Source organism: Ursus maritimus, unplaced genomic scaffold (genome assembly GCF_017311325.1).
Source record: "Ursus maritimus isolate PB19 unplaced genomic scaffold, ASM1731132v1 scaffold_11, whole genome shotgun sequence".
Lineage (NCBI taxonomy): Eukaryota > Metazoa > Chordata > Mammalia > Carnivora > Ursidae > Ursus > Ursus maritimus.
In genome coordinates this window covers 64,361,856-64,377,602 of record NW_024423453.1, presented here as the reverse complement: position 1 = coordinate 64,377,602, position 15,747 = coordinate 64,361,856, and the positions used below count along the sequence as shown (strand labels likewise).

The 15,747-nt window shown below is 38.5% G+C and overlaps 1 protein-coding gene across 1 annotated transcript in view; it reads right to left on the bottom strand.

The window, feature by feature from the left end:
• INTS9 (integrator complex subunit 9) overlaps positions 1–15,747 on the bottom strand; it is a 103,458-nt gene that overhangs the window by 55,980 nt on the left and 31,731 nt on the right. The window contains exons 2-4 of the mRNA XM_008705088.2: positions 14,950–15,077; positions 6,720–6,780; positions 3,416–3,478 (exon numbers count right to left, since the gene is read on the bottom strand). Of these exons, the coding sequence (XP_008703310.2) occupies positions 3,416–3,478; positions 6,720–6,780; positions 14,950–15,077 (252 nt within the window). The remainder of the gene's footprint in view (positions 1–3,415; positions 3,479–6,719; positions 6,781–14,949; positions 15,078–15,747) is intronic.

Here is a 15,747-nt window from a genome sequence, read left to right as displayed (position 1 = left end):
TAGGAGATTTCCTAATATTGACATTAAGGAGCAGGGCAGGATGGCGAACGATGAGAATGCAGCCAGTGCACCAGCAGCACTCTGATTTTACTAAAACAGAGTTCTGCCATATGAGGGTCAATGACACAGGACACTTCAGCCGCTGCTGCCTGGCAGGTTCAACCAGTTACCATGAAGCAGAGAGCGCACAACAGGAGCTGTAAGGGGAACCAGAATCGAACACAGCACTGCTACAGATTCACCGGCAACCGAGGGAGCAGCATGACCAAACCAGCTCTTCATGAGGCAAATGCAGGAGGAAACTTTTTTCTTTTTTTGAGATAATTTTTGACCACTAGTGCTGGATACAGAACAACAACAACAAAAATTTAGTGGCAGAATCATAAAAGGAAATTATACTCTCATATTCTGTCCTAGCCTTAACTCAAGTCTACCTTTTACTCCATTATTAAGGTCACATGAAAAGGGAAAATGCCACTCATGTTTAGTAAATTTTATAAAAACCCTTTTCAAAAGAGGAATTGTTTTTCCCATATATTTAAGTCCTACCTGTCTTTTAAGGCTCAATTCTCGTCTTCCATTAAGGCTTCCTGATTTGTGATTTGCCCAGATTGAAAAAAAAAATTTTTTTCCCCCTCAGAACTGCCAACACACTTAATGGATGTCCCTCTTCTGACAGTTACCACTGCATGCAACAGCTCCTCAAAGTACCACTCTGTCCCTCTAGTATTAAATATCTCTGAGGTTAAGGATCCTGTGTGACTCATCTCTGTCCCCTCCCAGCTGTGGGACCCAGTGCAAAGCAAGCCTTGGGGCACTGTTGTTGGAGCGATGCAACATTTTAACCGGCACTCTCTGTGGGAAAACGTGAGTCGCTGTGGCTCAGAGACATCATCTCAATCACTGAAGTTCCCTCTGAGAAACTGTATGGTGCACAAAGGACAGCATGGGGTAAGGCAAGGAAGTGTTTTAGTTAGGAGAACGGGTTATTGAGCTAATATGTCTCGCACAGAGAAGGAACAAAGATGTCTGCTCCATCTTTGCAAATATTAAAGATGGTGTGCCATTTGGGCTGTGGGTATTTTCTAGTTCAATGACTTTACATACGAAATAAGTTAATTTAATAAAGCCAACAAGACATAATCAGCTCCTGAGGACAGCATGTAGATTAGAGGTCAGAAGCTACTCATTGATAGGGCAATGGCAATCTGTGTGAATAAAATGCCTAATGACCAGTAATAGCCAATTCACACCACCCTTAACTCCATGTTGTTCATGGCACTTCCAAGACAGTACCCTCATAATGAAGGGTCATGTAACATTCCACTAGTTCTGTTCCCTACGACCTCTCTGGAATCATTTTTAAACAAATAAGAAAATTAAGACATAATCACAGAGTGACAGATCCAGAAGAAAACAAGAGAACAACAGTTGAAGCAATAAGAAAGCTCAAAAGCATCTCTACTTTCCCTCTTGCATACAGAAATGGATGAGTTTGAAATTTCTCTTTAATATATAAGAATCAGCCCACAGAGTCTAGAATGATGAGAAATCTGGTGAGGACAGCTGGAAGAAAAAAAAATATATATATTTATATTTATATTCTGTCTGTATGTATATATCAAGAGTGCCTACATAAACATTTTTCTCTGAGAAATAAGTTTAACATCCAATCCATGTTTATATACTCACATTTATATATTTGCTTACATTCTTTCACTTGATGAAATCCGATGAGGGTTATTTTAATTTTCAACTTGTATACAGACACACTTGGGTTCTACAGAACATGAATTAGGTCAAACACTCATAATTTACTGGCGGCTTACTATACTGTCCTAGACCTCATACTCAGTCTAGTGTGGACTTTGGGGGATACAAAAATATTTCAGGTAGTCACACTAGATTATAAATTCCATAAAGACTGGGAGCAGTCTGTGAAGACTAGACTGGAGTAAGTATCTCTCTCCTGTTCCTGTGACTCTCCCCTATTTTCTCCCAGTCATACAATGCCTTACCTCTACCTTAAAATAGTGACTATTATTAACTTGACACAAACTACAAGACAATACAAGTTGGAAAATCTTATACAGTTCTAGAAGCCTAAATATATCAATAATCCTTTAGCACAGCAGAAGATGAACTGTGAAATGGTAATTGTTTAATTCCAATTTCTGATTGTTTAGTGCTCTATGGAGCAGGTCAGAAAGTCATCAGAGCACCAATTCATAAATTCTACACTGTTGTCCATAAACTGAAGGTTGCAGCAGTCAGTGCCATATGTAGAAAACCGAAAATAAATGTAGCACTTGGGATTAGGAATCTTTGAACAGATGGGGACCTGCCTCACTAATTCTTAAACATGAAGGTGACAAAAGACTTGAATAGCAGTTAGGAAGAGCTCAGAACTCTTGGTAACTCTTCACCTTCACCCTTATTCTTACTACTTTATCTCAAACTTGTTCCCTTAACTGTCACCCTCCATTACTGTATCTTGCTTTGTCTTTCTTCTCTTTCGTTCCACTATCCCAAAAGGGAACATATACATACTTCAAAGAAAAAAAGTTTACCTACAGAGTATCAAAGAAAGTGTTGAAATGGAGAGGCAGGAAGAGAGTACAACAACAAGGGAAAAAGTACTCCAAATTTTCTTTTGGCATCGAACTGTTAAAGTATCTCGTATAGGCACCGTAATTCACTGGGTGCACGGAAAGAACAGGATGGTAGCTTCTCTCATTGATTTCCTCAGGAACCTGGGACTAGCTATTGGCCTCCCTCTATTTTATCTGTCTGTTGAGAATGCCATCTATGCCGCTCTAGAGATTAGGACTGTCAGCTGAGATTAGCTGCCTTTAAAATGAATGGAAACTGATCTTCATTTCCTTTAAAATGATAAAACTGGCCCCAAACTCTTATAACAAGTCTCTCTGTGATAATAATATGTAAGCAATAGGTATCCATGGCTCAATTCAGAATCTGAATTTCAAGCAATATTTGATATATTTCAAGTCAGCAAGAATTTCTACAGTTTACTGTACTGGCTGAATAACAGCAATTCCCAATCACCCACTGTAAGCAAGACTACAAAAAGTATGGCTAATCTAAGACACAGGCATATAATTACAAAACTGAAAGACTTGAGTTATTTCTGTATCTTGCTCAAAACTACGCCCTGCTACAAAGTGTCAGTGGGGATTACAGAAAGAGCAAGGAATACAAAAAGGAGAGTTAAATTTCTTACAGATAATATAAAGAGTTCCTAAATGATTGTATTTTAGCTGCATAATATTGTGCCTGGAATAACACATTCATTTCAATTTGAAAACAGAAAGCTAATAAGCCCCTTAAAATTATTTCTTGACTTCATTTTGAGAGATATGCTTTGTTTCTACAGTAAGAATCACTTTCATCTTACCTCTGGCAGGCAGAATTCAGGCACAGAATCCACAAACACATGACCTGAGCACTCTTTTAGCTCCTAAAAGGAACAAAAAGGAAAAAATTCTGGAAGAGATATCCAACAGACACAGCACCAAAGAAACTATCCCCAAACCAAACTCTCCGTGAACAATCACAGACCTCCAGAGAGTTGGAGGGCAGCCGGAAGGTTATTCAGGTGAACTGTTTTCCTGTTTAGGTTCAGGGAGGCTAAGTGTCCTATTCAGCATAAAAAATGCTGGTTGGTGGCTAACTCAGAATTTGAATGTACATTTCTTGATAACTCTTCAAGGCATGTGTGGACATATGCTGCTTTCTAACTCATGATACAGTGCTTTCCAAGTAATAGTTACGTAGCTCATACCAGCAATATCAGAATAATTTGGGAACACTGATGGAAGTAAAGATTCCTGGGTCCCATCTAAGACCCAAGGGATAGAAATCTGGGGATGAGGCCAAGCACCTTAGTGATTTTGCTAATGCAATTAGCTTAGGAGTCCTGGCCCTAGACAACTGATTTAGAGCCTCTTTCTCCTCCTACCAAGGGTTGAGGGGCAAGGGACAAACAAGGAGGGAGATGAAGAGTAGAGGGTAGGGATTAAACAACCACCATCACCCTCACCTCTGTGAACATAATCTTTGTCCTTGCGGAGCATACAATTTATTTGGGGCTGTAAACCAAATGTATTCATTCAAAAGAAAATATACAGAAAGAGAATATACTACAACTTCCCACTCTGCTTATGACCTACCATATTCAATATGCCTTAGTTTGGATTCCTCACCAACAGACCTCAAGAAAACGGTGGGTACGAGCTAACAGGGAAGTGCTGAAAAAAGAACAGGAGGATGGGCAAGTGATAAAGGGAAAGGAAGGGGGCTGACCATGGATATTTTACTGAGCCACACACCACTGTGGGCAGCTGGGACTTATTCCCATGGGAAACTCTAAGAAAGGGTGTAAAACATACACCTTGGAGTCACCATCCCCGGGGCAAGGGGGGTCCCAGGATATTTACATGGCACTCCTACATTTAGTGTAGCTTTAGGGAAAAAACTCTCTGGCAGACTCATACAGGTATTGGAAGTTGAAATTATGACACAGCAACACAGAGAAGAAGCAGGAGAGGGCCACCAACAGGGGCTGCCACAATGTTTCCAGAAGGCCACTAGAGTTGCTGTCTTCCCTCACTCATACTTTACAAAATCTGTGGACGATTTTTTTGGTTCATCAAGGTTAAAGTTTTCTATGATTTTATAAGGAAACTAGTAAAAGTCAGTGTTTGGTTGATAGTTTGCTCTTTCCAGAAAAAGAAAAATACTATTAGAATTTTGTTCCATCATGTTTTCATTAATCACTGAACATGTATTACTATATATTCATATATATGTGTCTTTATATTTTAGAGTCTGAATGGTTTTACTCTCAATCTTTATCTGAAATTAACCATGTGTGATTTTCCTTTTGAATTTTACAAGTCTCATATCAGAACCTTGACAGAAGACTTCCTCCCCTGCCTTCCACTGTAATAAACTGGTTCCTCTCCTTATAGGACTACCATTTAAACGGTGAAAGACTGAGCCAAAAACGGACTGAAAACAGTTCCTAATTACAATGTACCTGCTAGCAAAAAACAAATAAGCAATTATGTTTAATGAGAGAAGACTCCCAATTCCCTTAGGACAAGGCTAAATATGATTAAAGACAAATCATGGGAAATTTCAAAGTCCTGCCTGGTCTTAAATTGGCTATGTAATCTTCTTCCCCATAATGCTACACATCAGGGCATGTCCACCTCGCATGACAAAGTCTCCTCTGAGGCTCTCATCCTTCCTGGTCTGGAGAAGCATATTTGCCATTCTACACACTTACAGTGTCCCTGTATTTTATTCACCACTCCCTTCTAATGAAATGCTCCCACATACACATGCAAGTCATTTTCGCTCACAATGCACTGGTAATGGGATGCTTCTGAGCCTTTCTCAGGGAACAATGATTTACAGCCAAAAGGAGAGTTAGGCTGAAATCAAGTGCACAGGTTCCTGAATGTCACATAATTTTACAGTTAGCTAGGAGGGAAATCTGGCATCACATTATGCATTTGGCCTGCATTGGAGGTTGGGGTGCAGTTACAGAAATTAATTCTGTAAAAAGAGCATCTCTTTATTTAACAATACCTATTAGAAGAAGGAGGTGCCTTTGCAGATGATTCTTTTTAAGGATCTTTAAATTTCTTTAGTCTTTCAATTGTGAAATTTGAGAGAGAAAGGATGATTTAGAGGACTAAGAATGGAATGGATGAGCTTTACAGTTTTTAACCTTCCTTCTGATCTTTTTAGTAGAAAATGTAACTAGATGATAGTTTTAACATTTTTTGTACCTTTGGTCTCTCATTTATAAATTAACTGCCAAAAAACTGATCTGAAGAAGGAATTACTGTGGAGATATCTACTGTCAAAAATTGAACAGCCTCAAAGAAAAAAATTATTTAAGTCATTTACTATAGGCCTAGTCAGTGATTAAAGTCATAGTAGAACCCCAAATCCTAGATTCCTAGAACTGTGCTCCTTTTTCATGACCTATCTAAGGCTGTCCATTCTAAGCTACCAAGAAAGGCTGGAATAAGATGAAAGTTCATAGTTTAGAAGCCCCTCTATTTAAATTTACCCAAGAACGTGTTTTCCCTCCCACTCCCCAAAGAACACATTGCCTGGGAAGTTAAACACTGGCTTCGCAGTCTGTTCTCCACATGGCCACCAGAGTGATCGGATCAGACAATGACACTCCTTCCAGGGCCTCCCCTCACTCAAAGAGTAAGAACCAAACTTTTCTCAAAGCCCTACCTTACTTAACTGCTCACAGAATCCACACTTGAGGATTTTAAAGTTGTTTTTAAAAAAAGTTTTACTCCTTCCAGTCATGGAGTCAGTACAGCCTGAAAATAGAACGAACTGGATGGAACTCTCTATAGGCATTACCTTTGAAACTCTCATCGCAATTCTAAAAATAATAGTTTTCTTTCTGTGGTGATAAAATGTATTTGCAGCAGAAGTTCTTAGCTTTTTACACACGAGCAAATTGGACCTGAATCTGAACACTGAGATTCCCTAAAAGGCTCTTAAAAATAATCACCAACTACTGAAGACCCTACATGGATCCTGGGATTTTTCAGAGAATACACAAGGAAAAAAATGAGCACATCCATCACATTACTATACGGTGGCTCTCGTATGACAAGATGGCTTTCCACTGGGTGTAGATATGCCTCAGTTATTATTACCTTGTCCAAGAAAGCATTTCCATCCTTTAGGGACCAGCCAGGAAGATTAGATAGCCTGGGACTGCAAAACAAAAGATTAAATTATCCTAAATAGATTATAGTCCTCAGTGATTTCATGGTGACTCTATTGTTTCCATAAAGTTAAAAACATTACTGGCAGCAATGTCCACCCAAAATACTAACGAAAAGATGAAAAATAACCATGTTGTAACAAGCTTAAGAATTATGTTGTAACAAGCTTAAGAATTATGTGGCAACGGAACATTAAAAAGCCAAGTAGTTTAGTGCTAAATTGGGAAAATTAAAAGACTCCTATGCAGAATAATAAAGAGAAAAAAGAAAGATGAGACACTAGAACATTTTACAGTTTTCCCGTGACTGCCCCTGACTTCACCTTGCTTGTGCTTGACAACAAGCCTGAAGGGAGGGCTGAATGGGATCATCATATTGTGGATGAGAAAACAGCCTCAGCGGGGTCAGGTGCTCTGACAAGAACACTTAGCTGCCTATCAGCCTGAATTCACTGCAAATAAAAATTCCTGAATTCCAGTCAAGTCCACGTTCTGGCTTCACTGCTTATAAATAGATTAGTCACCTCTCACCTGTGGCTTGGGTTTCCAATTCTGGAAAATGAACCTAGTTTTCCTAAGTATTAAAAAATGACAGCACATGTAGGTGAAAAATTTCTAGAAGATGAGGCTAATTTTATGTATATGTTACACGAAAAAAGTCTAGATTCAGAAATCATTCACTTCTGGTAATCTCAGGATTTGAGTGTATGCTATTAGTTGACTAGAAGAATTATGCTGAGGGCTGAAAATGCAAATAACTTAGGGGAAAAATGCTGATAAAAAGAAAAACCTAATGACCAAGGTGTTAACGTGAAGAAAAGCGTATCAGAAGTACAAGTTGGATGGCAAGAGGATGTTAGCACTTCAGCCCAAAATTAGCCTGTAAAGTAAAAATTAAAGGCAAAGTAATGGCATGGGACTAAAAGACTATATTAGAAATCGAATTAGTATACAGTCCCTAATCCTCTTGCCAAAATAGTTTTATCAAGTTTAGACTTTGTAGTTAGGTGGAAGGGTATGAAAGTCAAATAGAAACATAAATATTGTGAATATTTTCCAATCTTGAGTAAAATATACATTCATTTTAGAAAAAAATAAGAATTTGGGGGATAACTTTTAATTGACATAATTCCAAACTTACAGAAAAGTTTTAAGAATGTAAGGATAATGAAGTCCCATATGCCCCTTGCCTCTATTCTCTGCTTACAGTTTGCTTTTATTTATCAAAAAGTGAAAATTTTGGATTTCATACTTGGGAATGAAAATTACTAGTAGCAGAATAAATTTGGTTTGTATAAATTATACCTGATAAGCTTGTTTCTTAAACTCTGGGAGCTTTCTGCTCTAATCTCTTAGAAAAATATTCTATCATTAGCTGTTTAATTCCCATCTCATTTCATAGTTACATGTATGTCTTCACTTCTAGACTTGTTGAAAAATATATTTACTGTTAGATCAGATTAAAAACTAAGCACTCAAATGAAAGTATAATGACAAAACAATATGAATACTGTTCTCATTTCATGCACACTAACTCTCTAAAGGAAGGCTGTAAATATCCACTTCCTTTATAAAGAGACCTGGGTCACAGGACACGTATTCTGTCGGTTCCCATCACACACACACACATCAGCCTTCAAATTACGGATGACTGATTCACTTAGCTGTCTACAACAAATGATTAGAATGGTACACTGCTTATCAGACAATAATTTTTTAAAAAGTAAAATTTTCAGATGCTGTAGGTTTGTCTTTTTTTTTTAAAGATTTTATTTTTAAGTAATCTCTACAGTCAACATGGGGCTTGAACTTACAACCCTGAGATCAAGAGTCACGTGCTCCTCCAGCTGAACCAGCCAGGAGCCCCTCAGATACTGTCGTTTTAACTCCTGTTAAACACTTTTTAAATAACATCAAAGCCTTCTATAAAACACACGTAGTTATTCTGGATTTGAGAAATTGCCTGTAGATGGGCCTGATAGCTCAAAGAGCAATGACCATGTTATAACAATAGTGCCAAAGATGAAGTGCCACAGAAATGTGTCACCAAATGGCAAAAGGATGCTGACTACAGAGATAAAAATATTTGGTTACTGAGTTTCACTCAATGACTAAATCACAGAGTCAGTATACTTTAAACTACCAAAGGGGGGAGGGATTTATTACATTGCTCTTAATGATTACAGAATTTGTGTACATTTTTTTCTTTTTTTGAGAGAGAGTGAGCGAGCACGCACATGCACGTGGGGGGTGGAGGGAGAAAGAGAATCTTAAGCAGGCTCCACACCCAGTGTGCAGCTGACGCAGGGCTTGATCTTACAACCCTGAGATCATGACTTGAGCCGAAACCAAGAGTTGGACACTCAGCTGACTACACCACCCAGGCGCCCCTGACTCGGTAAATTTTTTAAAATAAGGAGACAGAAGTCTCCACAGAAATCTACTTTAATAAAATATGGGAGGTGAAGATACTAGAAAAATTAGGGTTATAGATGAAACATTTTCCCATCTCCTATTTAACAATAATTTCTTAGAAAAAAATGCCATTAAGAATGTTATAATCAAGAAAAAACACATGCATACAAGATCTGCTATTTATTTTACATTTCTGAAGTATAGCTGACATACAGCGTTATATTAGATTTAGGTATACAACATATAGATTTGATAATTCTATACATTACTAAATGTCACCACGATAACTGTAGTCACCAGATGTCACCATACATTACAATATTAATGACTACATTCCTTATGCTGTACTTTTCATTTCTGTACTTATTTACTTTATAACTGGAAGTCTATACCCCTTAGTCCCCTTCACATATTTATTTTTTTTAAATATAGGTAAAATATTCCCATAAGTAAATAAATAACTTAAGGCATTTAAAAGTAATCTATTGCCTAAAAAAATAACGAAAGGTAGAACGAACATGATATGCAACTCATTTTCTCCTTTTACTTTTCATTTTTCCAACTTCCTACTTTGAAATGTATTACTTTTATAATCAGAAAAGAATGTAAGAGGCATGACTACATTTATTCATTCAAAAAATATTTATAAAAGCTTACTCTGAACAAAGTATACAAAGTGCAAGGATAGACAGTACATAAAATAATCCTTGAGTTTCAGGAGTGTGCACTTCAGTACAGGGAAATGGTAAAAAGCAATTAGAATAAAACAAAAGCTGTGATGGGGTAAGCAGAGGTGTTATGGGTTCACACAAAAAGGGCACCTTTGACAGCATGGGGGTGTTGTGGGAGAACTGGGAATAGGAGTTAGGAGGTGAGGGTGGAGGAGGTGTTTCCATAAAGAGGGAACAGCCTCAACATGTGGTAATAGTACTGTAGGAGAATGAGGCGTTCACTTCCACGCATTCAGTAATGAATCTTTATTTTTGTGTCAGGCATGCAGGTACTGGTGATGTGACCATGAACAAAACATACCTGTCCTCCTGAGTAATCACACAAAAAGAATACAAGATACTAAAAATGTTGACTTAGTCTTTGACTAAGACTTAATACGAAGTTCCCTAAAGAGGGACTGGTCAAGGCAGCATCAAAAGACTTCTCTGGGTCTGTGATGATTGAGGTGAGATCTGGACAGTTCTAGATTAAAGGGGGAACTGAGCCAAAGGGCAGGGTTTGGAGGGAACAGAGAAAGAGAGCTCCAAGGCCCATACTTTCCTCCAATCATTCTGACCAGCTTTTGGCATGGACATCTTACATAAAAGGTTATTCAAATGAAGATTCAAAAAGAGGCCCACTTACACTCACCCCCTCATCCAACCAGAACACTATCTCTATGTCCTTCCCATATAGAAACTGGAGGCATAAAGGCTCTGCTAAGTAGGCTAAGGGAAGGAGGTATAGGGGAGGGGGAAAAGAGCCTTTATGGCTGAAGGAAAAATTTGTGTGACTGTCCTAGGAAGGAGATATTTCTTTAAAACTGAAAGGAAATAAAAAGTGAGATACTATGGGGCGCCTGGGTGGCTCGGTCGTTAAGAGTCTGCCTTTGGCTCAGGTCATGATCCCAGTGTTCTGGGATTGAGCCCGCATCGGGCTCCCTGCTCGGTGGGAAGCCTGCTTCTTCCTCTTCCACTTCCCCTGCTTGTGTTCCCTCTCTTGCTGGCTCTCTCTCTGTCAAATGAATAAATAAAATCTTAAAAAAAAAGTAGGATACTAGAGGGGTAGGCATAAATCATAATATACCAAGATGAACTTGGTATTTATCCTAAGAGCAATGAAAACCACTGAAAGGTTTTAAACACGTGAGAGACAATATTAGATGTATATTTCTAAAAGATGATTCTGAAGAAAATGGACATCATGTGCATTCTGATAATATATACCACTATTTGTGTGGTATTCCTATCAAAATAACCCCAACCTAAACATAAGGCGACATCAGACAACCCAAAATGAAAGACGTTATAATAAAATAATTAGTCCATACTCCTTTGGACTAATGACAAGACATAAGACATAAAGACAGACTGAGAAACTCTTCCAGATTAGTGGAGACTAAAGACAGGACAACTAAACGCAATGTGTGATCTGAACTGGATCCTGGACCAGTACTGCTATTCTTTTTTGCTATAAAAAGCATTATAGTGAAATATGAATTGGTGTAACTTAGGAAATATGAAAAAGGTATACAGCTTAGATACTAGCATAGCGTCAGTGTGAGTTATGTTGATTCACTGATTCTGATTATTGTACTGTGGTTATGTAAAATAATTTCCTTTTTCTTAGAAAATAGGCCCTCAAATATTTAAGTGGTAAAGGAGCATCCTATCTTTCAAATGGGTCAGAAAAAACTGTATGCATATGTATCAAGAGCAAATGATAAAGTACATGTGATAAAATATTAACAAGGGTAATGGGGAGTTGTTTGTACTATTCTTGCAACTTTTCTGTAAGTCTGAAATGATTTCAAAATAAAAGTTACACAAAAATGGCTTTGGATTCAGATGAGGGCAAGATCAGAACTGTAGAACCTGACTAGGAGGCCTTGAGAGTAATGCCTGTAAAGATGGTCACGCCTACAGCAGGACTAAAGAGAAGTGACTGGATTCTAGAGTGTTTGAGAAGGTAAAAAAACAAGGCTTCATGAAAGACTGGATATGGGCAATGAGAAAGAGTGGCATATCTAAGTTAACTCCCAGTTTTCTGGCTTTCATATCAGCATGCCAGTCACTAAGATAGGGTACTGTGGAGGAAAACCAGGTCTGGGAGGCTTTTCTCTCCTCCTCTGAACGAAGTCTACTCATGGATTCAGTTTGGGACATGCTGAGTTTTGAAGTGCCTTCAAAGCCACATCCAAGGAGAGAAAGAAACTCAGTAAGCATTTTGGGTATATGAGTCTGGAACTCAGAAGAGAATTATTAACTAAAGTTACATATTTGTAGGTTATTGTTTTTAGAAGATTATCCAGGCCCTGAGCACCTAGGAAATTCCCTCGGTGGAGACTCTGATGGCCAAGCACTGGATATTGAAGAATTCTGATATGTGACTGTCATTAGAGAAAGATGAATCTCCAAAGTAGATAGAAGAGGAAGAGTCAGAAAAGAGGAAAACCGGGAATGCATGATCATGGAGGACAGTTCTGCCAAATGGCAAGTGGGATGAGGACTGACAAACATGCATCTAGTGACATGGAAGTCATTTGTGACTCTAGTGAGTGCTGTTCCGGTAGGTGGTAATGGGCAAAGCATAGGTTGGAGAGGAGTTAGTAATGCTGAAGAGGGAAGTGGAGCCGAGAGAAGGCTAAAAATTTTTTAGAAATATTAAGTTAGGAGACTGTGGACTCTGGGAAACAAACTGAGAGCTTCAGAGGGGAGGGGGTGGGGGATTGGGATAGGCAGGTGATGGGTATTAAGGAGGGCACATGTTGCATGGTGCACTGGGTGCTATATGCAAATAATGAATCATGGAACATTACATCAAAAATGGGATGTACTGTATGGTGACTAATATAACAAAATAAAAATTTTAAAAAACAAAACAAAACAAACAAAAAAGAAGCAACTGAGCATAATTAAATGGGAAGGACTGAATCAAGATGGAAAGCTTCAAGATAAAGGAAAGATTACAATTAACAGCGAAATCACTCTTCAAGAAGGGTTGGAATCCGGAGAAGATAAAAGGATTCATTCATACGATAAATCTTCACTGAGTAGCTACTACATGCCAAAAACTAGGCACTGGGGATTCAGTGGAGAACAAAAAAAAATCCCTGCCCTTAAAAAACTTTTAGTGGGGAAGACAGATAATATATACACTACATATATGTATATATAATGTAATGGTAAGTGCCATGAAGAAAAATAAAGCAGGATGACGGGTTAGGAAGGGACTGGGGGTACTATTTTAGCCAAGAATATCTCCAAGGTTTCTGGCCTGAGCAACAGAAAATACTTTTTGTAAAGAACTATATATGGGCTGCCAATTATCACACTGGCATAACCTCCCTCTGAAAGAACAGTGATAAGGGGAAGAAAGTGGAAGTGGATTCCAATGCTGAGTCAGGGCTGTGAGAACACAGAATTAGGTAAAGACAAGAATGAACAGGAAAGGGAAAATACGCAGCTAGAATTTTGTGCCCAGTTCAGGACTGCAGCAGCAAAATAACTCATGACTTTGCAGAGCGCGTAGGCCCCCTTTTGGAAACTCTCATAATATCTTATACATAATTTTTTTAGTAGTTATCACAAGTATGTACTTGTTCTCTTAACACAAGTATAATGAAATCTTCGACTGTGGAATACTTTCTCCCCAAGAGAATATAAGCTCCATGAGGAAAGAAAAGTTGTCTTATTCATGTCTGTATCCCCTGGTCCGGCACAGTGCTGATTCTTAATAAACACTAAATAAATGAACATTGTAATCTTTGGGGGGAAACAGACAATAATTCAGGCTATTTTTTTTTAAAAGATTTTATTTATTTATTTGACAGAGACAGAGACAGCCAGCGAGAGAGGGAACACAAGCAGGGGGAGTGGGAGAGGAAGAAGCAGGCTCACAGCGGAGGAGCCTGATGTGGGGCTCGATCCTGGAACGCCGGGATCACGCCCTGAGCTGAAGGCAGACCCAGGCGCCCCTCAGGCTATTTTAATAAGAAATAATCTGTCAGTCATTTTTTACAGAAATATATGTGATAGCTACAGTTTCTGAAGCAATTGTAAATAGATAGATAGATAGATAGATAGAAAGATAGTATCTGTGGATAATAAATGTATTTCTAAGTGTTGGATGTGATTATAACTGAATTTTATCAGCTTTGCATAAAATGTAATCTGGAATTATCTCTGAATTCTGTCCCCTTCACCTTATTGTATCCCTTATCTAGGAAAAAAAAATCAAAGGTTGAGTTTAAATTACACTTTTTCTAGATTATCATTATGAATAATCATTGCACACAGTGATGTCTTCAGGAATGAATGAGATATATTAGATGGCTTCCCCAGGTTGCTATGCTTTTAAGCTCTTAAATCTGCTTTAGACAGCTTTTCTGTCTCTCTTATATGGTATCACTTTTTGTTACTGGGAATATAATTTGTTTCTGCAAGTTACCCACCTCTCTTATAAATTGCTGTTTTCAATGAGCAGAAGCTGGGAGACCAAATTCTTAGAGTCATAGTTAAGAGTAAACAGTGGTGACTATAGCTTTGAGTAATCTATCTGCTTTAAGACAAGGACTTTGGCTTCATACATGATTCTATGATATCTAAGGCCGACTATTATGAAAATAACACATAGATAGCTATCAAAAAGAAATGTCAGGCTCTATGATGTCAAGTCCCTGCAAAGGCAGTTAAATGATTCTAAAATTCAATTCTTGGGCTCATCAGTTGACCATTTATCAGCTCTTATATGAATTAGCAAGAAAGATGAAATATACATGACCTCACCTGCACGGAGCAGTTGCAGGAACACTTTACAGACGCTCAGAAGAAGTTATAATAAAGAAGTCAATCAATAAATCAATACAACACTTTCCATCAACCCAGCCAAAGGAAGTAATTCTGATGAAGAACCTTTTTAAGGGAACAAAGTAAACTAAGGACAACGCACAAGGTACTGGTAATCTTTATGCTAATTGGTACTATTTTTCAGCAAACTAAAGCTCATTTTGTCCCCGATGCAGCAGCACATACCTCTGAACAAGTGGCAAAGGAAGGAAGTTGAGAGTGGAAGTCATGTCCAGTCCGCAGTCCAACATAATTGTAGTTGATTTGAATTTGAGCACATTGCACGGTAAGGTCGGGTGCCCCGACAGGCAATACTGAAAAAAATTAAATCGCTTTTATCAATAATCGATTACAGAAAAAGTCTAAAAAGTACAGTGAATTAAGTAGAACTGATCACCTCCTCTTTATAAGAACAGCAAGTAAGTCAGCTAACTTTCTATGCAGCTTCTGGATACTACTTCCCTCAGTAGCCCCCATACTCTGGATACTTCCCACCAAAAGGCTCAGGTCATAATTCTTCGTAGGGCGCTAAGTACTATCTCAGGCAAGACAGTTTTGGAGGGACCAAAGTTACTACAAGTAGAAAGTTTACAGGGTTTAGTTATCTGCTCCCCCTCACATGACACTTCCAAATCCCCACGATCGCCTCATACCTAAGTACTGCCTAAAGCTGTAGAGATCAATTAAATTCTAAGCTGGATCTTCAAATGGTGCTATAGGTTAGGTTTTCTCCTGTGAAGAGGTCAAGTGATTTTCCTCAAAGAGGAAGTGACTGGAAAGGGTTAATAAGCCAAGTATCAGTAAGGAGTTATGGCCCATCCTTGTCAGAAGAAATGACTCAAAAGGACAAGTGACTTCCCTGATGTGCAGATACTTAAGCAGGAGTGAGGGACACCTACTCCCAACCAATCAAGAGTCTCTTGCCTGTGGCAGCAGACCTCAGAAGTCAAAGGGGCACAAGCCACAGTGGCATATTCAAAGGAG